This window comes from Ylistrum balloti, unplaced genomic scaffold (assembly GCF_031769215.1).
Source record: "Ylistrum balloti isolate Yb309-2 unplaced genomic scaffold, AGI_CSIRO_Ybal_v1 Utg370348, whole genome shotgun sequence".
Taxonomy (NCBI): domain Eukaryota; kingdom Metazoa; phylum Mollusca; class Bivalvia; order Pectinida; family Pectinidae; genus Ylistrum; species Ylistrum balloti.
The window spans coordinates 151,710-178,559 of NW_026782249.1; the positions used below are offsets into that span (position 1 = coordinate 151,710).

Here is a 26,850-nt window from a genome sequence, read left to right on the forward strand (position 1 = left end):
TTTATGAATGACCTTCCTGTGAACGAGGGTAAACATCACAAACATATAGGACTGTTTTTCTCAGAAAAAAAACAGAGCACATTAAATGTACTGTTGAAAAAGACTAAGAAATTAGGTATTTTACTGAAATTTCTATTTAAAACAAACAGGACATCATTTCAGACCTCGTTCGTTTCATTCGTCGGACCTCTACTTGAATATGACATTATCGTCTGGAATAACCTTACTATCTAGCAGTAAAGAAAATAATTCAGATTCATAAAATCTTGATTGGTTTTTCTCGTCCATACCTTTAACAACTTCTTCCACAACACTGAAGAGACTCGCACCTGTATAACACATGTACTATAACGAAAATCTAAGTAATGTCTTTTGCAACACTAACTCCTCTAAAAAAAATTTTTCTGATGGAAGTTCTTATGAAGTGTTTGCCTTGTGGAACTCACTACCCCCATATATTAAGAACAACCTGTCTCTACGTTACGTGAATAACTACATACACAGACACTCCCTCAGTACTTCGTTACTATTTTGGTAAACGCCTCGATCTGGTCCACCACGTTTATACTTAGGATGACCTCCAGCTCACTAAATGCCCACCTCTGTAGTCTTGTTGGCAGGCACACGAAACTACTGAACATTTCCTTGTATCTTGTCCTAACTATACGACAATAAAAAATGAACGCTTTGTACACTTTTATGATAACTACACTCTGGACTCACTTCTTCTCGGTGATCCAAATTTATCCATTGGTGAGAATGAAAGTATCTTCAGATGTGTCCAACATTTTATTAATAAAACTAAACGCTTCTCATACTAACAGTACAGTCATATGGCCCCAGTGAGTCACAGATTACCTTGATTTGTCTTCGCCCGTATTGTGTTTACAATTACTCCACCGGTTACATGTACTTCTAATTTCATTGTATACAAATTTGTGTACCACTTCTTGCATGGTAGTCAGTTATTCAATTATATGAAGCTATGTAAATACAACAACTGTAGTATCACTTAGCATCGTGCACCTTTCTCTCTCTCTTTCTCCCTCCCTTCCCCCTCTCTCCCATCCCTCCCTCCCCCTCCCCCCCCCCCTCTCTCTCGCTCTCTCTCCTAACGAAACCTTATCATTATATATGATTGTGTTATCACCCGTTTGCCGTTTTCTAAAGGAGACAGATGTATATAAGTATTTAATACATTTTTCTGAATCCTTTTTGTCATACCTATACTTCATGGTTCACACAGAAATAAAATGAAATATACTTAAACTAAAATGGGATGGTTATCCGACAATGACATACAAGTGTTGACGGTCCCAAAGTCAAGTGATGATTAAATCACTTCAGGGATGTCTGACACATATTCACTTTCCCTGGACATGGTACTTCAAGATTTTATTGTGTTGTAAGTAAAAACAAATATGTGTATTTTATTTATTGACGATAGTCCATTTACGAATGGACAATATTAGCAAGAGTTACCAACAACTTAACATAATCGTAAATCAAACTATTAAAAACCGCCAGGACAAAATGTGAACAAAAGAATGATTCATCCCTGAAAAGTACAAGGAGAGTGACACCAGGTGTTCCAGAAGAGTAAGTGTCTTATGCTTCATAGATGACAACGGCATGTAAACCTCGGTTAATCCAAGAACGTCTGTAAGTAATGTCACGTTCACAAATGAGAACAATGTAACGGAACCAACAAGTAAACTAACGAGCATCAAACACGCCTAACTTCATATCGCCAAAAAGTATAATTTTCTCAATGAAATCACCGTAAAACTTCCCCGTATTTTTCATCAACCTGCATCATTTGAAACCCTGGCTGTGTTACGAGGTTGTCCTTCAGCTGACGACTTTTTGCACAAAATTCGTGACAATAGGAATGCGCCCTCGAATATCGAATCAATTGCTACATGTAAACACCATAGATTAAGGATACAGGAAGTTTGCTATCCAAAAATGGAAAATTAACAGTGCTGAAATTACAACCATTACGTTTATCATACAACTTGGTTGAAAGCTGTCCATGTTGGTTTCGTTATAGAACAACATTGAAATAAGCGGTTGATATAGAATAAATTGTAGTGTACTTGATTTCCAACTCAAGTAGGTATATGTATATACGATGGGCGTGGTCAATGCATTTCTTGTTATTTAAAGACAAGACGTCATCAATATATGTGAAAGTGAAATTAAACGACTTAGCAATGTCTTTTTTATTTGTTTTGATAACTTCTTTGATAAAGTCAACCTCGTATGAAAACAAAAACAAGTCAGCAGTTAGAAGGGTCAAAGTTAGTTACCACAAAATGTGTTAACATAGATATATATTGTTATTGTCATTTGCCATAAGTCAAGGGCATGGACTGAAACTGGGCGGAACCTACAAAAGTATAATTTACCGTATATTTACGCAGTACGAATGTAACCGATTTGTGTTCTTCTTATTACAAGGAAGATTTTCCCTTAATATTGAATCCGAGGATGTGTGATTGAAGAGATGGAGCGCCCAGTCATTATTTGTGTTATCATCTCAAACATAAATCTAAGGAGTTACTCTATATGATATGGTAGGGTATACAATCCTACCTAAATCGACAACGATCAACAGCGTATATCTATTTCTGCTTGTAATGCTGAGCCAAATTTACCAGTACTTTAATAATATACGATCTTCAGTAGTTGTTGATCAGCTGACGCGCCCCTTACATTTAGTACCAGTTTCTGCGTAGAGAGTGTTTTTCTATATTTTAGAAGTGTTTCTGCAGTAAGCATGCTCTTTTCCTTTGTTATGACCTTGTACACGGTTTGGGTTCCAAGTTGATGTAGTGTTTGTCGTGTCTTTCATGTTTGACGAATACTCTTTAACCAAAAGAACTTAAAACAATATTGGTAATTATTCATCAAATCATCCACACGGTCATTAATGATTAACGCCCTTCAGATACCAGTGATAAACACTCGTTTCGCAGCGAAATGGGGCGGATATCGAAAAAAAAAAAAAAAAACAATGACAACAATAGAACGTCTTAGATAAAATCTGAATTTGTGAAGACCAGGTAAATGAAGGAAAGGTAACTCCACCAACACTTCAAAGTCGAAATCCGTATTTTTAAGGGATGTGTATTATTTTGACGTTTGACCGGAAGTAAGACGTAATTCAATATAATTATGTTGCATCATAATATTTTAATTTGTGTTATCTGAAGTTGTATTTATAAATTGCAATCGTGAGATTAATGTGACCAGGGACGTATAATACGACGTATAATACGGATATTATACGTCCCTGATATGACATTTTGAAAAGAAATAAAACACATGGATAACATTTAGTTGACGGCGTGATTGTAATGAAAGGAAAAAAAGTAAAATTAATTTGGGAGAAAAATGCCATGAAATATTAGAGAATGTCTTGTATTTATAGAAAAAATTAAGAGTTATGTTTGTTGAAAATGATATCTTTCCTGTTACACATATTCTGACGCCTGTACCAGAGAAAGTAGCATGCGGAAACATGTTGATATTTAAAAAAAAAATGCTTTCTACAATCATACTCTAAAAAAATCATCAAGCATGCTATATGTCATTTCCCTAAACACACAGACGATTATTTCCGATTCGTGGTTTCTATATTAGTCTGAATTCGATGGAATCACATATAACATATTTCGAGATTAGGTGATAACCTGGCTTTAATCCGGAAGTATGCCTGTTTCTTCATTAACTATGTACGGTAAAACTCGTCGTACCTGTAGGCAACATTATATCTGTTTCGTGGAGAAAAAAAAGACTCTATACCGTCGTAAGAAAAACTCTACAGTGCTTATATTGTTTTAAAACACGACATTAAATAGAGGGTCTTGTACCTTGGACCGAATGGTTTAACAGCAATTGGAGCCAAATTACCTTCACTGACCGTATTCTTTAATTGAATTATCATCATTCTTAATACCGTTGAATATGGCTTCGTCTCCTTGCAAAAACAACGTACAAACGGGATTAACGTTCACTATTACGGCCTGTTGTCGGGTTTCAGCGGAATACGCCATGTCAAATGGCGATCTACCACCCTAGTAGAATATTATAAGGATGCCAGAATGACCTCCCTTGCTTTGAATCTACTTCACAGTTTATTCATAAATGATAGGATAATTATGTACAGCTGTGGTAATGAGAATGATTTTTTCATTTTAATATAACAATAAAAACATCATTACTTACCGACAGATACATAAACATTGTTTAACAACATATTGATTGCGTTTCGTATATAGGTCGAAATGCTCATTCCGTAATATTTTGCCGAATTCTGAGGTTGCACACGAGGAAAAACAAGACGACCCGTTACCAGAACAGGTAGGCTGTGTCCCGTTGTTGTCTGCTTTAACGGGTTTGATCCGACAGACGCCACAACCTCCCTTATCAGTCGTATGGACCACAGAACTAGGAAGAGGGTTCGAGAAGCAAAGTCAAGAGCAAGACCAGGTAAACAAAACTTCAAAACAGCAGCCATATCCTGACATCCACAATGCACGTAAAATTGGTTTCACTTTGTCAAAAGTGACTTTGTACATGGCAAAACAGGTAGGATACTTCAGTTATGGAAGAGCCTTGCCATGTCCACTGATGTTGAAATCCAAGTACCCAACCTCTCTCATCATGTTAGCACATTTTCGGAGACTTTATGGTATATAGGTAGATTCTCGTCGATCTCGAGAGGAGAGTGTTTTCTAAACGTCCGCTGGTTAAAGCATACAAAACAATGTGTTTACAAATGCACGATAATATTGACCTAAATGAATAGCTGTAGGGTTATTGATGATCATTTTCTCAAATTGGCTTTTCGATTCAATGAATTCTTATTTTGCTCTGTGGCAGTTTCTTATTTACTAACATACAGCATATAGTGGCAAAATATATCTGGGACGCTATCAGTAAATTACTTTAAAATCCATCAATCACTTTCGTCATCAAAAATCTTGTCAATGGTCACATATGTGATAAATGAAATCCATCAATTATCTCACAATTTAGGATGTATTATACAGAAGGATAAGAAACTGCCAATTTCCAAGTCAAGTGATCTAGCCTTGCTGTGTTTATAAAACAGTTTTCTGAAATAGTGTGAAAACAGGAGGTAGAAAGCTTGATAATTTTCAAATTGATTGTGCTATTTTTTGAGGCAAAAAAATCTGTTAACCATTGATATTTGAAAAAGCAAAATGTATATATAAGCTATTTACAACTGAAATACCTATATTTTATACCACATTCAGCCCAAAAAAGAAGAAAATTGTCTTGAAATAAATAGCATTTGAAAGTTATGTAATTTTCCAATGACTTAAAATGTCAATTTTGTGATACATCACTTTAATTTATTTGTATTACTTTTGTTATAAAAACGAGATTCACTTTTCTATGGCTGAAATGGCTGTGGTCAGGCTGGTCAAGATTGAAGTGATTGGGGCATACATGTGGGTATGAATAATGTTTTTAAGTAGAATACATAGCTCAGTGAAAACACTAATGCCAGAGAAGTCTCCAGTGGGCCTAGTTTCTTGTCCCAGCACAAATGAAGGATATGCCTGTTCAGTTTTATTCTCTATTCTTTACCACAGCCTTCACACTTTTATATATATATATGTAATATATTTGTGTATATGACAACAGTGTAATACCTGAATTTGAATTTTGAATTTTGTCCATATGTATTTTTTCTGAATTATGTGATAAAAAGTATCTCAAACATGTTTTCATTTCATATGAAACTTTGGAAATAAAAAGTCATCTTCAGATTAACTTTTTTTTGAGCCATGGCCGGCAAAAAAAACCCACAAAGACTTGTTTTTAATAAAATCTTATTTGAAATGAAAAGTCATTCTGATCCTAATTGTAGCTTTAAACTTCGAATCAGTGATATTAGTTATGTGTGGTAATACAAGTGATTTTTTGTAACTGCAGTATTTACAATGTCATTATATGTTTACTTTATACACTCGATCACTTTGATATCAGTTCCTGTGTACATTTGTTTTATTTTGTAATTTTTCTGTTAAAACTTTTTTTCTGTTTTTTTTTTCCAGAGCTGGGCTCGGACAAGAATGGTTGGTGTCGTTACAATTTTGCGCAAACTTTTGACCTAAGTTTACAGGCTGTGAAGGATAATGTGCCACGACTTGATGTTACTAAGACTACCAAAGAGGAGTTTATACGAGAGTATGAATCTCCATATAAACCTGTCGTACTTGTTAATGCAACCAAAGACTGGCAGGCGACTAGGAAATGGACGAAACAGGTAGTGTTAATCAGGCAAATCCTGATTGAGAGCGTTATGTTTACTCATTAAAACCAAAGAAGATGCCAGATTTTCAAATTCCTTGATTAACGTCACAGTTTTTGAATTATGTATCTAAAAGCAGACGAATAAGAGGAATTCAAAATTATTATTCTGATTTTCTCTTTCTCATTTTAACATCTATCATTTCTCAAAACCATTATAAAAACAAGTTAAAGACAACACTGTTGTGAACAGATCTGCTGAAGTGGATTGTCTCCCTTAGTTTACTTAGTCAACTGGTTAGTCAGAGTTAGAGATTTACTGTATAGTACTAATTTATCTGACTGTCTTGTTAGTCAGGGTTAGAGATTTACTGTATAGTACTAATTTATCTGACTGTCTTGTTAGTCAGGGTTAGAGATTTACTGTATAGTACTAATTTATCTGACTGTCTTGTTAGTCAGGGTTAGAGATTTACTGTATAGTACTAATTTATCTGACTGGCTTGTTAGTCAGAGTTAGAGATTTACTGTATAGTACTAATTTATCTGACTGGCTTGTTAGTCAGGGTTAGAGATTTACTGTATAGTACTAATTTATCTGACTGTCTTGTTAGTCAGGGTTAGAGATTTACTGTATAGTACTAATTTATCTGACTGGCTTGTTAGTCAGGGTTAGAGATTTACTGTATAGTACTAATTTATCTGACTTCCTTGTTAGTCAGGGTTAAAGATTTACTGTATAGTATTAATTTATCTGACTCTCTTGTTAGTCAGGGTTAGAGATTTACTGTATAGTACTAATTTATCTAGTTCTAATTTATCTGACTTTGTAGTACTAATGGATCTGTGTACAATGAACTAATTTATCGGAGTCAGTGTAAAGCTTTGTGAGGTGGCCGGAAAGGTACACATGTAAATGGTCTACTCTAGCAGATAAGTGATTAATGTTGAAATGATCCTACTTATGTTTAGTAAAATAAGTCTATACTAAGGGAAATATCTTCATGTTATTATGACCCTTGTTATTATAGAGGCTTGCTAAAAAATATCGAAACCAGAAGTTCAAGTGTGGTGAAGATGATGAAGGATACTCGGTGAAGATGAAGATGAAATATTTTGTTGACTACATGAACAACAATGACGATGACAGTCCACTGTATATTTTTGACAGTAGCTATGGAGAGGTGAGTTGATAACTGTCTGCTTTATATTTTTGACAGTAGCTATGGAGAGGTGAGTTGATAACTATCTACTGTATATTTTTGACAGCTATGGAGAGGCGAGTTGATAACAATCTACTGTATATTTTTGACAGTAGCTATGGAGAGGTGAGTTGATAACAATCTACTGTATATTTTTGACAGTAGCTATGGAGAGGTGAGTTGATAACTGTCTGCTTTATAATTTTGACAGTAGCTATGGAGAAGTGAGTTGATAACAATCTACTGTATATTTTTGACAGTAGCTATGGAGAGGTGAGTTGATAACAATCTACTGTATATTTTTGACAGCAGCTATGGAGAGGTGAGTTGATAACTGTCTGCTTTATATTTTTGACAGTAGCTATGGAGAGTTGAGTTGATAACAATCTACTGTATATTTTTGACAGTAACTATGGAGAGGTGAGTTGATAACTGCCTGCTTTATATTTTTGACAGTAGCTATGGAGAGGTGAGTTGATAACAATCTACTGTATATTTTTGACAGTAGCTATGGAGAGGTGAGTTGATAACAATCTACTGTATATTTTTGACAGTAGCTATGGAGAGTTGAGTTGATAACAATCTACTGTATATTTTTGACAGTAGCTATGGAGAGGTGAGTTGATAACAATCTACTGTATATTTTTGACAGTAGCTATGGAGAGGTGAGTTGATAACAATCTACTGTATATTTTTGACAGCAGCTATGGAGAGGTGAGTTGATAACTGTCTGCTTTATATTTTTGACAGTAACTATGGAGAGGTGAGTTGATAACTGCCTGCTTTATATTTTTGACAGTAGCTATGGAGAGGTGAGTTGATAACAATCTACTGTATATTTTTGACAGTAGCTATGGAGAGGTGAGTTGATAACAATCTACTGTATATTTTTGACAGTAGCTATGGAGAGTTGAGTTGATAACAATCTACTGTATATTTTTGACAGTAGCTATGGAGAGGTGAGTTGATAACAATCTACTGTATATTTTTGACAGTAGCTATGGAGAGGTGAGTTGATAACAATCTACTGTATATTTTTGACAGTAGCTATGGAGAGGTGAGTTGATAACAATCTACTGTATATTTTTGACAGTAGCTATGGAGAGGTGAGTTGATAACAATCTACTGTATATTTTTGACAGTAGCTATGGAGATGTGAGTTGATAACTGCCTGCTTTATATTTTTGACAGTAGCTATGGAGAGGTGAGTTGATAACAATCTACTGTATATTTTTGACAGTAACTATGGAGAGGTGAGTTGATAACTGCCTGCTTTATATTTTTGACAGTAACTATGCAGAGATGAGTTGATAACAATCTACTGTATATTTTTGACAGTAGCTATGGAGAGGTGAGTTGATAACAATCTACTGTATATTTTTGACAGTAGCTATGGAGAGTTGAGTTGATGATGACAGCCCACTGTGTTTCTTTGACAGTAGTTATAGAAAGGGGAGTTAATGAAAAAAAAACCAGATAATTTTTTTTAATCTCTGTTAAATTGTCAATCAACAGCACACCAAGAGACGCAGGTTGCTAGAAGACTACTCAGTGCCCAGGTATTTCCGTGATGACCTATTCCAGTATGCTGGTGAGGAACGACGTCCACCTTACAGGTATATTAAAAGTTAAGATCTCATTTTAAAGGTGTCTAAAAAAGGACAGAATTCTGACCTCAGTTGTCAGTGTAGATGATTGATAAAAGGTGATAATGGTAACTGTTTCCAGTTGGTAGTGTAGATGATTGATAAAAGGTGATAATGGTAACTGTTTCCAGTTGGTAGTGTAGATGATTGATAAAAGGTGATAATGGTAACTGTTTCCAGTTGGCAGTGTAGATGATTGATAAAAGGTGATAATGGTAACTGTTTCCAGTTGGCAGTGTAGATGATTGATAAAAGGTGATAATGGTAACTGTTTCCAGTTGGTAGTGTAGATGATTGATAAAAGGTGATAATGGTAACTGTTTCCAGTTGGTAGTGTAGATGATTGATAAAAGGTGATAATGGTAACTGTTTCCAGTTGGCAGTGTAGATGATTAATAAAAGGCATTAGTGGTGATTATAAGTATCAGGAAGATAGGAGTATGGTGACTAATGCATGTTTTTCTTCATATAGATGGTTTGTGATGGGACCGGGACGATCTGGAACAGGGATTCATATTGACCCGTTGGGAACAAGTGCCTGGAACGCCCTTATAGATGGACACAAGCGGTATGGAAACATGAAACTGGAAAAGCCTCCAGATACAGACTGAAAAAAATATTGCAATTTACTGTCCCAAGAACTTGGCAAAGAAGAACAGATGTTCAATTTAATACCCCTCTACCTATGATCCTGTTAGGGATATATCATTGCAATTTGTCAAGAACTGCTCCATACAAGTTAACTTTGAGAATTGATAACTGAAATTTTAGACATCAACAGTAAAAATTTGTTTCCAATCTTTCCTAAATTTCATTCATACATAACAACAGTTTCCTGAAGTTCCTAGTTGTTCTGTTTCTCGACAAGAGCTTCTTGAAGATGATCAGTATTTCTCAGAAAGTCCTGGAAGTATTTTTAAAAAAATTCTGTTTCCCAGGTGGTGTCTGTTCCCCACAAACACTCCGAAAGACCTACTCAAGGTTCAGGCAGAAGAGGGTGGCAAACAACGAGATGAGGCCATTGCTTGGTTCAAGTTCTTGTATCCAAAGACTCAGCTTCCCTCTTGGCCGAAAGAGTTCAAACCGGTAAGTTATCACAAGGAAAAGTTTTGTTTGAGAATAGTCCAACCTTAAAGATAATACTATCATTTAAATTGTATGCCCTTGTAAGCATGAGGAATGGCTCATTTTCCTGTTACACACCTGAATTAAACATCTTTTAATCATCAACTCAGCTAAAAGACTCCACTTCCTGACCTAAAAGGTTGATACTCTACATAAACTGAGAATTTCTTACTCTATTGTATTGTTTTAGAACTCTCCTTAATGACTTTGAAACTGTTATCAGCATCAAAATCTATTTCCATAGGTTAGTTTGGACAAGTGGAATGGGGGAAATACCTCTTGACAAATTATGATATTAGGCTGTCTAAATATAGCACAAAGGGAAATCTGAAACTCGGTGACTAGATCCTTGATTTTGTGTGAAGTATTACATAAATATACAGGTCTATACACTACTGGAGGTTAAGGCTATGAAATTCCTATGAAGAGCAATCCCATGAAAAATGCATGAAATTTTGACATATTCATAATTATGATCTGACCTTTGTTTGTGTGGAAAATCCATGAGATACATATGAAAAATGAAAAACATTCATAGTCATGAACTTAGGGACTAATGGAAATAAATCATTGCAACGAATCTCTGTAATGGGAAAATCATGGTAATGACTTTCCCCATGGCCTATGAAAACACACTTTTATCATTGCCATGAATAAATGTGACAATGAGAAACCCATGAATATTTAAAATATTCATGGGTCAATGAAAATAACATGTGTCTTGTTGAATTTTCAAGGCCATGAATTTGACATTTTCACAGCTATAATGACAATCGATTTCTACTTAATAATGACAATGAAAAATCAATGAAAATTCCAAAAGTAATGTCATGGTATTACAAATGTATTGATTTATATTTGATGAATTATTTATCAACATTATATTTTGACTTGTGTTTTTCTTACAAGTTTTTAAATGAACAGTATTACTAATTGATGGCAAGAAGAAAATGATATAGTTAATATCAACATACAACAGTATAAACTCCATTTCTTGTACAGCTTTACTACAAATATTGCAATCGTAAAACGACAAAAACATTGTTTTAACAAAATGCACCAATGTTCACAGAAATGCAGTTTTAAAAAGCATCCACTATTCAGTGTGTAACTTGGTGATTTTAAAGGCACATTTAGATTCTTTAGAGTTCACATGAACAAAGTTATTGTTAATCTTTCAATTAATATATTGTTTGATGGCAACAGTCAACTGTACTTTTAAAGCAGTTGCATCTCTTATATGAATACTGTATAACTTTTTTCCTTAGACTGAATATAATTGTTCCTTCGGTTTCCAGACTAGGAAGTCCATATCAGGATTTTCCTGCACATCTTTTGCATTCAATGACAGCTGAAGACTTTTGTCAGTTAAATCAGCTTGCAACTCCTAACTTTGGAAGGCCCAATTTCATCATCTAGTAGGAAACCGACAAATATCTCCTCTCAATTCCACTCCATCACAACCATCTGCTTGTCAATTGGTTTCTGTAATATAGGAAATCATGATTTCCAAACCTATCACCGGTACTACACTACTAACTGTTACTCTCTGTATTTGGTAGTGCAAGACAGAGAAACATCAACGCTCATGCTAAGATGTCTGATCCAGAACTCGGCAAATCTCGTTCTATGTCAGAAATCTTGGTCCTCTGGAAGAATTTTTCTATCTTATCTTACCAGTACTAGTGTTAGATTCTATTAATACATACCAATCACGCACATGTCGGTGGTAAGCTAAGCTCTGGTAGTTCATCAGGTCTTTTACTACAGGTAATTAAGCAATGCTACATGGGAACAATATATATCATAATTAAGCAAATTGTTTAATCAGTAAAGAGAAATTTAACAATGGCTACTACAGATCTGTGGTAACATTCAACAAGTTGATTTGACATGATCATTGCTCTTTAATTTTGTACAGCAAGACATGACATTGAAAAACATTTCATACGTTTATGTGGACATCAGAATCTTTCGTTGAAGTCTTGGCTAGGCCTTGTTGTGTACATAAGACAGATTTTTTTGAGACAGAATATGGGAGAAGTTTCTTGAGTTTCCACAGCAAAATGTCTTTTTCTTTCAGTTCTGAAACAGTTTCTTTTGAGCCTAATGGCGCATACAGTTCATGGTCTTAGAATCCTCAGAATCCAACAACGATTTCAATACTATTTCACTAAATATACTATCCCTAATGGAGATCAGATTGCCTACCTCCATTTTCTTTCTTTTATGATTTAGGAAAAACACTTTAGATCCAAGCTCGTTCTCACAAGGAACTTGCGGGCTTGAGTCTTTCTATTTCTTATCGCACTGTAGAGTTTCTTCAGACTGACCATCAGTGGGCCATTTCCCATGTGTTGTTTGTTGTAATCGTCTTCTTGGTGTACTCCTTTTCATTGGTGAAGTTTTTAAAGTGCCCTTTTGTGGTGTAGTCTGTTTAGAATGGGATATCTAACTTCTTTCGTTTTGTGGTGTTGCTCATTTCGTTACTGAAAATTGCTTTCCTCTTCATGGTGTTGCAACGTTTTGTGGTGTGATTCGCCTCATAGGTGTTGTATGATATCGATGCATTCCCTTATGTGGCGTAGGCTGTTTTCCTGGGCTTTTCTCATCCTGTTGTTTTCTTTGTGTTTTTTTTTCTGTTTTCCTACCTTATATCTTCGGTATTTCCTGTAGGCATGCTCCTAATCGACTTCAAATTACAGAGTCAGATACATGCTTCATTTTTGGCAATACATCTCTAAATTTCTCAAAAAAAGCATCTCTTTTCCTTGCTGGGATATTTTTTAATGGCGATTTCTGCCAGATGTGTGCAGCTGACGTGGAGTCTTTGAGGTGGGTGTGGAACTTTCTATGGTGTTTACTGATGTTAGAACATGTTGTTTTTTTTTCTGGGGTAATTATAGCCAAATAAGCACAAGTACCAGTGTCAGTCATATAGTTGTCTTTTTCTTGTGACAGCAACATACTTTGTTCATTATCTGAAGATGTAGAGGCCTTTGGACTCTGTTGATTACCTTCGAGGCCTCTGGACTTTGTTGATTACCTTACAAGGCCTTTGGACTTCGTTGATTACCTTACAAGGCCTTTGGACTTTGATTATCTGACAAAGGCTTTGGTGAAGAAAACGGTGTCAATGAATATGCATATTTCCTGGCGACACAACTGATGGCGCAGAGTTGGATCCAATAATCTTTCTGAATAGGGCCCTTTCCTTGAATGGACAGTCTCTTAATATATCCATTATATCATTATTAGAAAGGTTGTACAATTCAGGTAAGTCAAGCCCACTGTCTTATTAAAAAAATTTAAATGTATAAGAGGATTGCATATTTAATGCAAAATTTTATTAGACTAGAGCAATAAAAAACATAAATGTCATTAATAGATGTGGCAGTAATGTTTTATATTATCCACTCAAATTAAACCTGCTGTGATATATGCTACTCTTCATAATCAGATATTGAAATCTTGATTTCTAGAGCTATTAAGTCAAGAAATTATGTACAGTCAAGTGACATAAGTATTGGTCATTTTGTTATTTTCCCTATATGTTTATAGTAAAATTTGAATTCTAAAAATTGTAATTGCAAATTAATTACTTGGTCTATTTGTGTGAAGTTTTTATTGGAAAGAGCTGAAGATATAGTTTCTGCAGAAGTCACTTTTAATATTTTTTGGAGATATTCTTGATGATTAACAATTTAATGACACATATTTTTTAAGACGGAATATAATAACTCTCTATATAACATTACTAAAAATGGCAAAGATTGGAATTTAGAATGTTCTATTGGAAACTACGGCTGTGAAAACAATGTTGCCATCAATGTAAGAATCATCAAAATACGTTCATGAATATTTTTTTTATAATCAAAGATTATAAAATAATTACATAGTGAAAATCACCAAGTGAGGAATCGAATACCTATGTTCCTGTACTGCAAAATGTAGACTTGTTGTTTAAAGTGACTTATAATACACTTATGACAAGTCACCCACTCCCTGTTAAGATATGTTGTAAATATTTTACTAATAAATGATTCTTGAATGGAGGCTAAACATTTCATGTAAATCTGGTGAAAAATGGAGAGGTTACTCTAAATAAAAAGGTTATTATTTTGATATCTAGATCAGAATATGAAGAAAGGTTTGGGAATTCCTCTTCCTCAAAACAGAAACGTGTCCACCACCCCTCCCCAGTCACCATTCAACATGCCCCAAACCACCAAATAGTCTATATATAATTGTTGTTATTGGTTTTAATCATCAAACCTTGAAGTCCTATGTTATTTTCATGTAAAAATAACATAGGAGTTGACTGAATTACCTTTCAAGATCTGTTGAGTTTTTCTTTCAAATTGACCCAATATTTCTTCCATTTTCATCTTCGCGGTCTTTTCCACTTTTTACGGTGCCCAGATGTTTCACACAGACATTTGAAATGTTTGGGAATTGGCGCGACGGTTTTAAGCATTTTGGTGATAGCGTTAGAAAAACAAAAATGGCTGAACAGGAACGACGATGCATTTGCAACCTCTGTAAAGGCAAGGGAATTCCAGTTTCCAGGTTTCTCAGGTCCAGACACATCAAAACATATAGGATTCATATAGAAGACTTTGACTAATGACATGAAACTGATCAGCAGGATTTCCAACAAAGTCCTATTTTAGACACTGATCACTGGGATTCCTGACTGAAACCACATGGTCCCACAGCAAACATAAGCCAACCAGACAACGAAATTGAAATAAATGCAGAGTAAGTATCCGAGGCATTTGTTAACATTATTAAACTAGTAAAACTCGCAGCATGAACATAGAATTTATTTATTGTAGTATTTGTCTGGTATATGGCCTAATCAACAGTGTTCAAATGGCTTCAAATTATCTCACCCCATCAGAATGAAGTGTTTCTCGCCCAATTCACAACTTTGTGTAGTTTAAACAGTATTTTATTAAATACAAGCGAAATGTAACAGTTAATGTAATAATTTTGGAATGGGAAAACAAAGCTTCTATTAATGCCTTTCCAAAAAACTTGAATAGTTAAGGTCCATATGAGGTTACTTATACCCCAAGTGAGGTTTTTACTCAAACTGACCAATGACTCAACGTAGAGAATTTATGTTAAAATGATGCATTATTACTTTAAATTAAAAGAAATGGTGCTAGTAGAAGACTACACCTACAATAACATGGGATTTAGACATCAGCCCTCTTGATGTATGTAAACGTTTCTTGGCCATTGTTTTAAGCCGTTCTTGGTATTTTTCACATCTATTTACATGTTCATACGCTGTATATGCATCTTGAAAATGACCAACATTAATGTTTTTGTACCCTGTATCAAAAATACGGAAACAGTGTTGTCCAAAGCATATGAGCATATCCTGAGACTCTAATAATTTACAATAGCTCACCATATACATAATTCAAAATCATCCCTGACCAATCTGAAGTTATGATAATGGCAGACAAATTCCTTCAACCACAATCCTGTAGAGATTTAAGTCTGATTAAACTGAAATGAAATCTCTGCAAAACTGATATCAAAACTGACTTTTTTAATCAGGCCTCAAGATATCATAAATTAAGTATGTACTCCTGCTTAAATTTGTGAATGACCAATCAGAAATGACGTTATAAATAATTTGTAACATCATTTTTGATTGGCTATTCTCAAATTTCAGCATGAGTACTTCCTTAAGAATTTTCAGAAAGACTTCATTTTGAACCCCCCCACCTCAATAATAACTGTTAGGGCAGAGCAGAAAGGGGATGGACAGTAGGGCAATTAAGCTGATATCTTTCACAGAATGAATGGTATTAAATTTGAAAAATAAATCATTGAGGACAGAATGAAATAAATGGAAATCTGTACTGTGATATTTGTTTTGGGGTTGAAAAAGGAAGTCTTACCAAATTTTCAAGATCTCGGAGGCCTGAATCATTGATATTTCATAACGATATATATATACAATGGGAAAGTAACTTATAGTCTAACTTATAATTAGCCTGAATAAACATTATGATTCACTATACCAGTATATATAGTTATATGTCAAAATATATCCAAATTTCATAATATGGGTTTCTTAATACATTTTATTGACAAATAATTTTCTGCAGTTAGTGTATATTTTTGTGTTTCAGGAGGTCAGATCAAGAGCAGAAAGAACTACTAGAGATATCAAACTCTGATTCTGACTCAGACATTGTAGCTCAACAGAACAATACATCAAAGAAAATTATTGAAGATGGTACTAGGAGCATTTGTTATAGTGAAAATCTGTATTTGTCAGAAGATTCCAGGCACAGATCTAACTGTACTGCAATGGTTATTCATGAATTTCCATTACTTTACCCAACATCCGTCCATAAGTAAATCTCCATCATTTTTTAAGTGACAACTGACAACTTCAGGCTTGAGTGCATAAAATGTTTGTGTACTACCAGCATCTTTCTATGAGGCAAAACAACTGATAAAATCCTATTTGGTGGCAAAAGTGGTGTTTGATACCTGCATCAATGATTGTGTTGTGTATCGCAGCACTCCTAAGTATCAATATGCTGAACTGGAACAGTGTCCTGTGTGTGGAGAGAAATGTTATGTGCAAAGGAATTCGAAAAAGAAACATCAGTCACCTAGATCATTTAAATACATTCCTGTTGGACCTAGATTAGCCAGAATATTCGGAGAGGAAAATTTTTCAAAGCTAGTGTTTTCTCATCCTGGAAGTCAAAATGAGTCACTGTCAAAAAATAATTATATGGAAGATATTCATGACTCTCCAGTATGGAAAGAATTATATGCTGAATCTGGATTTTTCAAGAGGGATTTGAAAGGTATATCTCGTTCTCTGGTACTTGACGGTGTGAACCCATTTCACAATATTGGTGTCATCTACTTTATGATACCAATGATGCTGACAATACTTAATTTGCCACTTCATATCAGAAATATTTTAGGAAACATCCTCCTAGTTGGAGTTATCTGAGGTAAAAAGCAAAGGGTGGAATAAGTATAGACCCTTACATGGAAATATTAGTAGATGAACCGATCTTCCTTACATCATGTAAAGCATATTCCGCTTATGACAAGGCACCGGTTGATGTTAAGCTAAAACTTTGCTATATGTCCTTGACTATCCAGGTCTCTCTAAGTTATTTCATCAACAGGGAAATGGTGGCATATCTGGTTGTCATTGGTGTCATCAGCAGGGAGTTTATTGCTCAGAATTACACAAAACTGTTTACCTTGGTAATCCATCATATCTGGTTGTCATTGGTGTCATCAGCAGGGAGTTCTCAGAATTACACAAAACTGTTTACCTTGGTAATAAATCATATCTGGTTGTCATTGGTATCATCAGCAGGGAGTTTATTGCTCAGAATTACACAAAACTGTTTACCTTGGTAATCAATCATATCTTGTATTGAGTGATGAGCTGCTTCGGGATACCCAAAAAATTGTCAATAAGCAAAAAAGCAAGAAGACATGAATGAAAAACCAAACTGAGAACAAAGGATTCTGAGAGAGATTATAGAGAAGCATTTGACAAAGCTAAGAACAAATCTCCGGCAAGCTTCATAGCTTCAGCAACTGGCTGTCAAGGTAAATATCCTTTGATGAAGTTAGAGGATATGAAGTATCATCAGTAGAAGTAGAAACTGCAGACAAATGTGCTTTTGATATTAGAGTACCATTGGGATTTGGATTCAACCCTGCACCGTTCTTCTCAAAGCCAACAAGTATGAAATCACACGACTGGTAACAGGTTGCCACACAAGGTATTTTGGAGTACTGTTTTGCGAGGAATGTTAGGTAAAAATCAGAGACATACATTATTCTTATTATTAGACAGTATACAAGAGATTTGCAGTGCAGTTCAAAGGTTGGATGACTTGGATGAAATAGAAGCCAGGTTGAATAGAGCTCTTGCACTTCTTGAAATAGATTAGCCAGTAGTTTTACAAAATATCACAACACATACACTTCATCACATAGTTGATGGTATCCGTAGGTATGGTCAAGTATATAGTACCTGGATGTATGTTTATGAAAGATTCAATAGTTGGTTATGCAAGTGTGCATTAAACAAGAGTCATCCAGAAAACACAGCAATAGAGACCTATTTAATTTTTGAGTGGTGTAACTTCATGATTATGCCAGGAAAATGTGCTGAAATGGAATTGGACTTGACAGAACTTGAAGATGTTGATGATTAAAAAGTATAGAAATATCTACGTTGGTAAGCGGCAGGAAGACATAAACAATGTGCTGTTCCACCTGGAACATGTTCTAATTGGTCAATTAGATAAGTGTGTAGGACAGAATCTGTCAAACATCCCATTCACCAACGGATTGTAAAACACTCTTGTGTTGAAGGAGAGCGTTGTTCTGCTAAAACCATTTCATCTTACATTTGGTTTAAAAGTGAAAACGGTGAAATTGGCCTGTGGAAAATATCTTACATTTGGTTGGATCAAGTACTTAATTAATCATAGTACTAGCTGTGCCATTGGTAAAGTTGACACCCTAGCATACATTGATATATTTGACAATGAAGATGTCAATTATAATGATGATAGTGGTCTGTGGTATCTGATGTATAAAGGGCTACAGAATTGAAAATTGTTCACTTATCATTACTATCTACTCCACTGGTTCATGCCAGAAAACGAAAAAACTTGGTTTTGTAATGTTAAGGCTGTGAGAAAGTCAAATTTTTGAAACTGCTTGCGATGTATTGATAAAAAGCAGGTCTTCTGCTTCGTCAAACTTTACAAAGTTGACACACTTTTAAACCGTAAGTATAGGCTGTTGATTATAATGTTTAAACTTTAACATTATTGCTATCAATGTAATGGTTTAAGTATATCACTAGTTTGGTCTTTTTAAAGCTTGTTAATGAAAATGACCTAAAGTTCTTAGATATGTTGACCAGATTCATATGTAAACTTACTAATTAGGAGATATCTTTAATAGTTTATTTTAACACTTTAAAGAATCAAACAATGCATGGTTTACAAGTCATGGTATATGCAGTGTGTATACATTTTGCTTCTGATCGTTTTTTGGCTACAACATGTATCAGATTAAATGTATGGATTTAATACAATTGTCAGAGTAAACCTTCATGAATTTTAATTCATTCTTATTATAGTTTCATGGTCATGAATATTGAAATTGAAACTAGAGCCAGTAAGAGCTGGATTTCATAGCCATGAAAAATGTTGCAAAATCAATATAGATTTTTTTTATGATAACCAACTTTTTTATAATAATTTTTTCATTACCATGATATTTTTGACAGTTTCAACATTTTGTCAGCATTTTTTTCATGGCCATGATTTTGGGCATTAGGGTTAATTTATTACCATGACTTTTTTTCATGATCATGATAAAGTTTCTGTCAAAGACCATTTCAAAGTTTATTTCTTCATGACCATGAAACAAAATTGCATCATTATGATTTATTACTCTAAAAAAAAAAAAAAAAAACCCCAATTCAAAATCACAGCTGTAGAAAATTTCACCATTGCAGTGGATAGACATCATGGCTTTGAAATTGAGGAATTCATGGCTTGTTCATTGATACACAGTGTCAGTGAAAAAATATCAAGACTTTTTCTTATTAACTCGTGAAAAGCAATGGGACCTGTTTTCATGGCATGTATTCATGTTTTCATGGGAATATCATGACAATTTCATTGAATTTTCATGGATTTTACTTCTAGTAGTGTATACTCTGGTCACTTCTGCTGATATTGGAATACATATAAATAGTTTGCACTGTTTGACTAATAAAAAGAAAACCTAATGTGGCTCAATCATGGTTAAGTGAATGTTTGTTGATAAATTTTGCCTGATCTATATTTAAAACACAAATCAGATACTGTATGTGTGTTATATGGTGAATTAAGGCATAAAATTTCTATGAGATTATAAATAGATCCTTTTTTGTGATTTTTTCATAAACAATATTATAAACTGAAATCCAAACTTGTGTAGAATATCCGTTTAAACTAGGAAAATTTTTTCCTAAACTCTTGATAAGAACATCATACCTACTACATAACCTACACTGATGAAGCTTATTTCTTATTAAATTGATATTTCCTTGGGAAAAGCTGTTATTCCTGAAATCTTTGGAGCACTTTCAGATAAGTCCAGGAGAGACTGTGTTGGAATCTAAATATTTTAGTGTTATGTCTCGTAAGAGATTCTACAGTTTCCAGGAGAGACTGTGTTTGCATCTAAATATTTTGGTGTTATATCTCATAAGATATTCTAAAGTGTCCATGAGAGACTGTGTTTGCATCTCAATGTTTTGGTGTTGTTTCTAGCTGGAGATACTACAGTGTCCAGGAGAGACTGTGTTTGTACCTGGAGGTTGGTGGCATGTCGTAATAAACTTGGATGATACTATTGCTGTTACTCAGAATTTCTGTAGTGTGACCAACTTTCCTGTTGTCTGGCATAAAACTGTGCGAGGCAGACCAAAACTTTCCAAAAAATGGTACCGCACACTTCAGGTGAGCAAAGCTATCAACTTTTTACCAAAGTCTGTCAAAGGGTACATTGTACTAAAGGAGACCAGTTGACATTGTGATTCACTGACAAGTCATTGTACTAAAGGCAAAAAATTCAACCTTGATAAGTCATCATATTAAATGTGACAAATTTGACCTTGAGTTTCAATGAAAAGTCATTGTAATAAAGGTGACAAATTTGACCTTGAGTTTCAGTGAAAAGTCATTGTAATAAAGGTGACGAATTCGACCTTGAGTTTCAGTGAAAAGTCATTGTAATAAGGTGACAAATTTGACCTTGAGTTTCAGTGAAAAGTCATTGTAATAAAGATGACTAATTGACCTTGAGTTTCAGTGAAAAAGTCATTGTAATGAAGGTGACAAATTCGACCTTGAGTTTCAGTGAAAAGTCATTGTAATAAAGATGACAAATTCGACCTTGAGTTTCAGTGAAAAGTCATTGGAATAAAGGTGACAAATTCGACCTTGAGTTTCAGTGAAAAGTCATTGTAATAAAGGTGACTAATTGACCTTGAGTTTCAGTGTAAAGTCATTGTAGTAAAGGTGACAAATTTGACCTTGAGTTTCAGTGAAAAGTCATTGTAATAAAGGTGACTAATTGACCTTGAGTTTCAGTGTAAAGTCATTGTAATAAAGGTGACTAATTGACCTTGAGTTTCAGTGAAAAGTCATTGTAATAAAGGTGACTAATTGACCTTGAGATTCAGTGTAAAGTCATTGTAATAAAGGTGACTAATTGACCTTGAGTTTCAGTGAAAAAGTCATTGGAATAATGATGACAAATTTGACCTTGAGTTTCAGTGAAAAGTCATTGTAATAAAGATGACAAATTCGACCTTGAGTTTCAGTGAATAGTCATTGTAATAAAGGTGACAAATTTGACCTTGAGTTTCAGTGAAAAGTCATTGTAATAAAGGTGACTAATTGACCTCGAGTTTCAGTGAAAAGTCATTGTAATAAAGGTGACTAATTGACCTTGAGTTTCAGTGAAAAGTTGTTGTAATAAAGGTGACAAATTCAACCTTGAGTTTCAGTGAAAAGTCATTGGAATAAAGGTGACAAATTCGACCTTGAGTTTCAGTGAAAAGTCATTGTAATAAAGGTGACTAATTGACCTTGAGTTTCAGTGAAAAAGTCATTGTAATAAAGGTGACAAATTTGACCTTGAGTTTCAGTGAAAAGTCATTGTAATAAAGGTGACAAATTCGACCTTGAGTTTCAGTGAAAAGTCATTGTAATGAAGGTGACTAATTGACCTTGAGTGTCAGTGAAAAAGTCATTGTAATAAAGGTGACAAATTCAACCTTGAGTTTCAGTGAAAAGTCATTGGAATAAAGGTGACAAATTCAACCTTGAGTTTCAATGAAATGTCATTGGAATAAAGGTGACAAATTCGACCTTGAGTTTCAGTGAAAAGTCATTGTAATAAAGGTGAGAAATTCGACCTTGAGTTTTAGTGAAAAGTCATCGTAATAAAGGTGACAAATTTGACCTTGAGTTTCAGTGAAAAGTCATTGTAATAAAGATGACAAATTTGACCTTGAGTTTCAGTGAAAAGTCATTGTAATAAAGCCGACAGATTCGACCTTGAGTTTCAGTGACATATCATTGTACTAAAGATAATCAGTTGACTTTGAGTATCACTGTCTGATTGTTGTACTTAAGGCAACCAATCAACCTCGAGAATCACTGACAGGTAATGTAAGAAGCCAATGATTAATGTTGATAAGCTGAACCTTAGTTAAATTATACCATCCAGATATCTTCAGGTGGACTAGTCTGCTTGAAAATACATCGAAAAAAGATAAAAAATATATAGAATAAAAATCCTTATTAGATGTGTGATGCAGTATTTAGTGTTGCATTAACAGAGAGAAAAGCCAGCAGTAGCAGCAATGGCTGACAGAGTGGACTTGAGTCAACCCACTGGATTTAACTCGGACAGTTCTAGCTCTGGCTCGTCTAGCTCAAGTTCCAGCTCAGAGTCCTCCGCAGACAGCTCAGACTCGCACAGAACAAAGAAAAAGAGGTATGTATTGTCCCTTTTGTTATATATATGATATACTGGTCAAAAAGATATCCACCTATAATGTTTATGGTCTAGGGGGAGGTAACTCTATTCCGGATATTGTCAGTTGGTTTTATTTTTGTTTTATTAGTTTATATTTAATTCCAGAAAATATGTCCAATATATTGGTTTTTCAGTTGGTCGTTGGAAAAAAAATAAAGATGTCAGAAGCTTAAGGTTATTTTGGCATCAGAAGAGTTAGAAATCACAGCCAAGCAGACAACACGTTTGCTAATGTTTAATGATGGCACGTAAGTGTAGTTTAAGATTAAATCATTGCTTTCAAGGTAAAAAGTATTTGCCTGGTATGTTTCTGTGATGATGAGGCATCAGTCTGTTTTGTGTCTGATATTTCTATTTGAGCTTACCTTCCTCCTGTTTATGTCCATGTTGTATTTCCTTTATTTAGGTCATCTTACCAAATGGCTCAAACTGGCCTGTAGCTACTGTCTTTCATCTGTTGTTATGCGCTAAGCACTGTGCATAAACATTCCATTCAAATGACTTCTTTTCAATAACCAGAAGACTCAAGATACTGATATTGAGCCTGTAACATGATGGGATGAAGGTCTACCAAGTTTGTTAATATAAATGACCTTGATCTTCCTTCATTGTCACAGGGGTCAAATATGTTAAAATCTTTAAACAACTTCTTCTCAATAATCAAAAAGGTCCAGGATGGTGATTTTGGGCCTGTAGCATGATGGGATGAAGGTCTACCAAGTTTGTTGATATAAATTGCCTTGACTTTCCTTCATGGTTGCAGGAGTCAAATATGTTAAAATGTTTAAACAACTTCCTCTCAATAACCAAAATGACCAGGGTGTTGATATTGCACCTATTGCATGATGGCAGGAAGGGCTATGGAATTTGTTCATATTTATTTTAGGCCTATTTGGCCTCTTTCATATATATGTCTTTTTCAGATGACCCTTAAGGACCTGGGGCCTCTTGTCTTTAAAAGTTTATGGAATTTTCTTTCATCACAGAACCTTGAATGCTTCTTGTTGTTAATTCAGAGAATTTACCAGTCAGTGTATTGTATCTTCCATTTTTGTAGTTCTGTTTTCATTTTATTATTATTTTTTTCATCACCGTGTGAATTTTTTCTTTCAGACGCAGAACTGCAAAATCAAGGTCACGTTCCATCACTCCCAATGGTAGTAAACGCCACTCACGGTCACAGGAGACAAGGGGTCAGAGGTCACGATCATATTCTTCTTCGAGCAGTGAAAGAACCAGTCACCGAAGCATATCAAGTACACCTAAAAACTCAAGATGACCTGACATCAATTGCTTATATTTCTCAGTATTGACATGAATATTAATTAATCTTATGTATAAGTGTGGAGAATATTTGATCTAAGTTTCTGATCTAGGCTTTATAATGCCAACTTATGCAAATGATCTGAAATATAAGCTGTCTGCATTATCACATGATACTAGTGTCAGATGACCCAGTCACATGATACTAGTGTCAGATGACCCAGTCACATGATACTAGTGTCAGATGACCCAATCAGAACTGCCAGGAATAACTGTACATTTCCATCCACCAATAAATATGTTTATTTTGTGTGGCGTAGTCATGTAATGCTAACTGTGTGTCCTACATCGGATAACTGTGTATATTAGTCTGATAACAGATTACAGGAAGGAGCAACTCTGGTTTGGTATGGAAATTATTTCCTTGGAAGGATATGGCTTTGTGCCTTGGATCAACATTTGTTGAAGTGTGATGTAGTCACTTGCTTTCTACATGTCCATTGTATAAATGTAATATTAACAAGCGGGCCTATTATTACTGTTAAAAGGACTGTTTTGTCATGTTCACGTAATGAACACCTCCTGGAGCAACTGTGGATTTCACTGAAGGATCAAACTTCAGTGGCATTTTTCAACAGTAGAATTCTTGTTGCTACATCAGAATAGATTTACAATCTGAGAAGAAAAACCAGAGACAGGAAATTTTGCAATACTATTTGCGTTCATTGTTTACTTATTTCATTAAAGCTAATCGGTTCTATTTTACATTCATTGTCAAAAGCGTTGTTATTTTGGTCACTAGAATCCTGTACTAGAAACTTCCTCAAATTATTTCATAAATATCCTACATCAGGTTAGCTACTATTTCTCTATGTTACTTTCAACCATCCCTCTATTAAAATATTCATACCACGAGAGATTTCCCTGTCATTTATGTACTGTTCCCTCCTACCCTCCCTCTAATGATCAAGAAATTCTTGGATTTTGACGGTTAAAGTTCTTCATGATAACTTAGTGGTCTTCCTCGCATATCATTTTCCTTTGGTCCTTTGAAGGGTGTTTTTCAATATTGATTGGACAGAACGACTTCACTAGGATTAGGTTGGAATTTTGAGTGTTAAAGTTTGTAATTTTTATTTCTATGAAAGTACCTCTTTTCAAAGTTTAAATGAAAACTTTACTTGGTCTCCAAATATTGTAAATGTTGAATTTTGATGCGGATTTGGAAAATGACATCGACCAACTGTAGACCTCGAAAGTAAACGTTAAATGTGGTATTTCTGGAAAAAAACTTCATTAAGTTTTCTAATGTCATAATATTCACTTCAGTCTCTTGTTGTGTGTGTTTGAGTCCTCAGGGGAAAAATGGCTGACTGGCAGCCAACTCATATCTGGACTTTAGATTTCTTGTGTATATTTCTAAGAAAGAATCTTTAAAGTTTTATATGTAGATTTCTATTGAGCCCTTTTCATATATATCTTTATTTCCAGTTTAAACATTTAAGCAAAATAGTCCACAGATGTCTCTCAAATTTCGTATGTAGCATTCCGGTTTTGTTTGATTTGTGCTAGATTTTACAAGTGTCTTTTGCATATTTTGATGATTAATGATAGTCATTTCCAGCAACCAAGAAGAACTTTGAGAACATATTTTTCTGGTTTAAGATAAAGGTTTCTTCGAGAAAAAAAAGTAAAAAAAGAAGTGATTAAATTATCAGTACTGCAAAAAGTTCGTATCAAAATTCGACAAAACATATTACAACATTTGACGAGAAGATTTTGTTCCTAACGATCAGAAACTTTTCTAATGCTTTTTATCATTGTGTCTATTACTTTAATCCTATTGAAAAGAAAATTTATACCAAATCAATTAACTACCAGCAGCTGTTTACCTTGATAACCGGAAGCTGTTTATCTTGACTACCGGCAGCTGTTTACCTTGACCACCGGAAGCTGTTTATTTTGACTACCAGCAGCTGTTTACCTTGATTACCGGAAGCTGTTTATCTTGACTACCGGCAGCTGTTTGTCTTGACTACCGGCAGCTGTTTATCTTGACTTCCGGCAGCTGTTTACCTTGACTAACGGCAGCTGTTTACCTTGACTACCGGAAGCTGTTTATCTTGACTACCAGCAGCTGTTTATCTTGACTTCCAGCAGCTGTTTACCTGGACTACCGGCAGCTGTTTACCTTGACTACCGGAAGCTGTTTACCTTGACTACCGGCAGCTGTTTACCTTGACTACCGGAAGCTGTTTACATTGACTACGGACAGCTGTTTACCTTGACTACCGGCAGGTGTTTACCTTGACCACCGGAAGCTGTTTGTTTTGACTACCGGCAGCTGTTTACCTTGATTACAGGAAGCTGTTTGTCTTGACTACCGGCAGCTGTTTACCTTGACCACCGGAAGATGTTTATCTTGACTACCGACAGCTGTTTACCTTGACTACCGGCAGCAGGCTACCTTGACTACTGAGAGCTGTTTAGTTTACCTACATCCGACCAATCATTTATCCTCTTTCTATAGTACTCGTTCGATGAAGGACATTATCTAGATGATTTTATTGACAAACAGGTGAAGAGCATCTAACTGTATATCTTCCCTGAAAGGTTCAATCATGTCTGTTTCCTACGATCATACAGTAGAGCTAAATAATAAAATAAGTTACACCATGCATATGTTTCGTTCA

The 26,850-nt window shown here is 34.8% G+C and overlaps 1 protein-coding gene across 1 annotated transcript; it reads left to right on the plus strand.

The window, feature by feature from the left end:
* Positions 1-4,344: 4,344 nt before the first annotated feature.
* Positions 4,345-24,922, plus strand: LOC132553759 (bifunctional arginine demethylase and lysyl-hydroxylase JMJD6-A-like). The gene is made up of 9 exons (XM_060218030.1): positions 4,345-4,497; positions 6,096-6,307; positions 7,323-7,475; positions 9,009-9,109; positions 9,612-9,707; positions 10,078-10,225; positions 20,617-20,805; positions 22,695-22,852; positions 24,008-24,922. The coding sequence occupies exons 1-9, from the start codon at positions 4,443-4,445 to the stop codon at positions 24,171-24,173; spliced, it is 1,278 nt and encodes a 425-aa protein (XP_060074013.1). The 5' UTR covers positions 4,345-4,442; the 3' UTR covers positions 24,174-24,922.
* Positions 24,923-26,850: the final 1,928 nt, after the last annotated feature.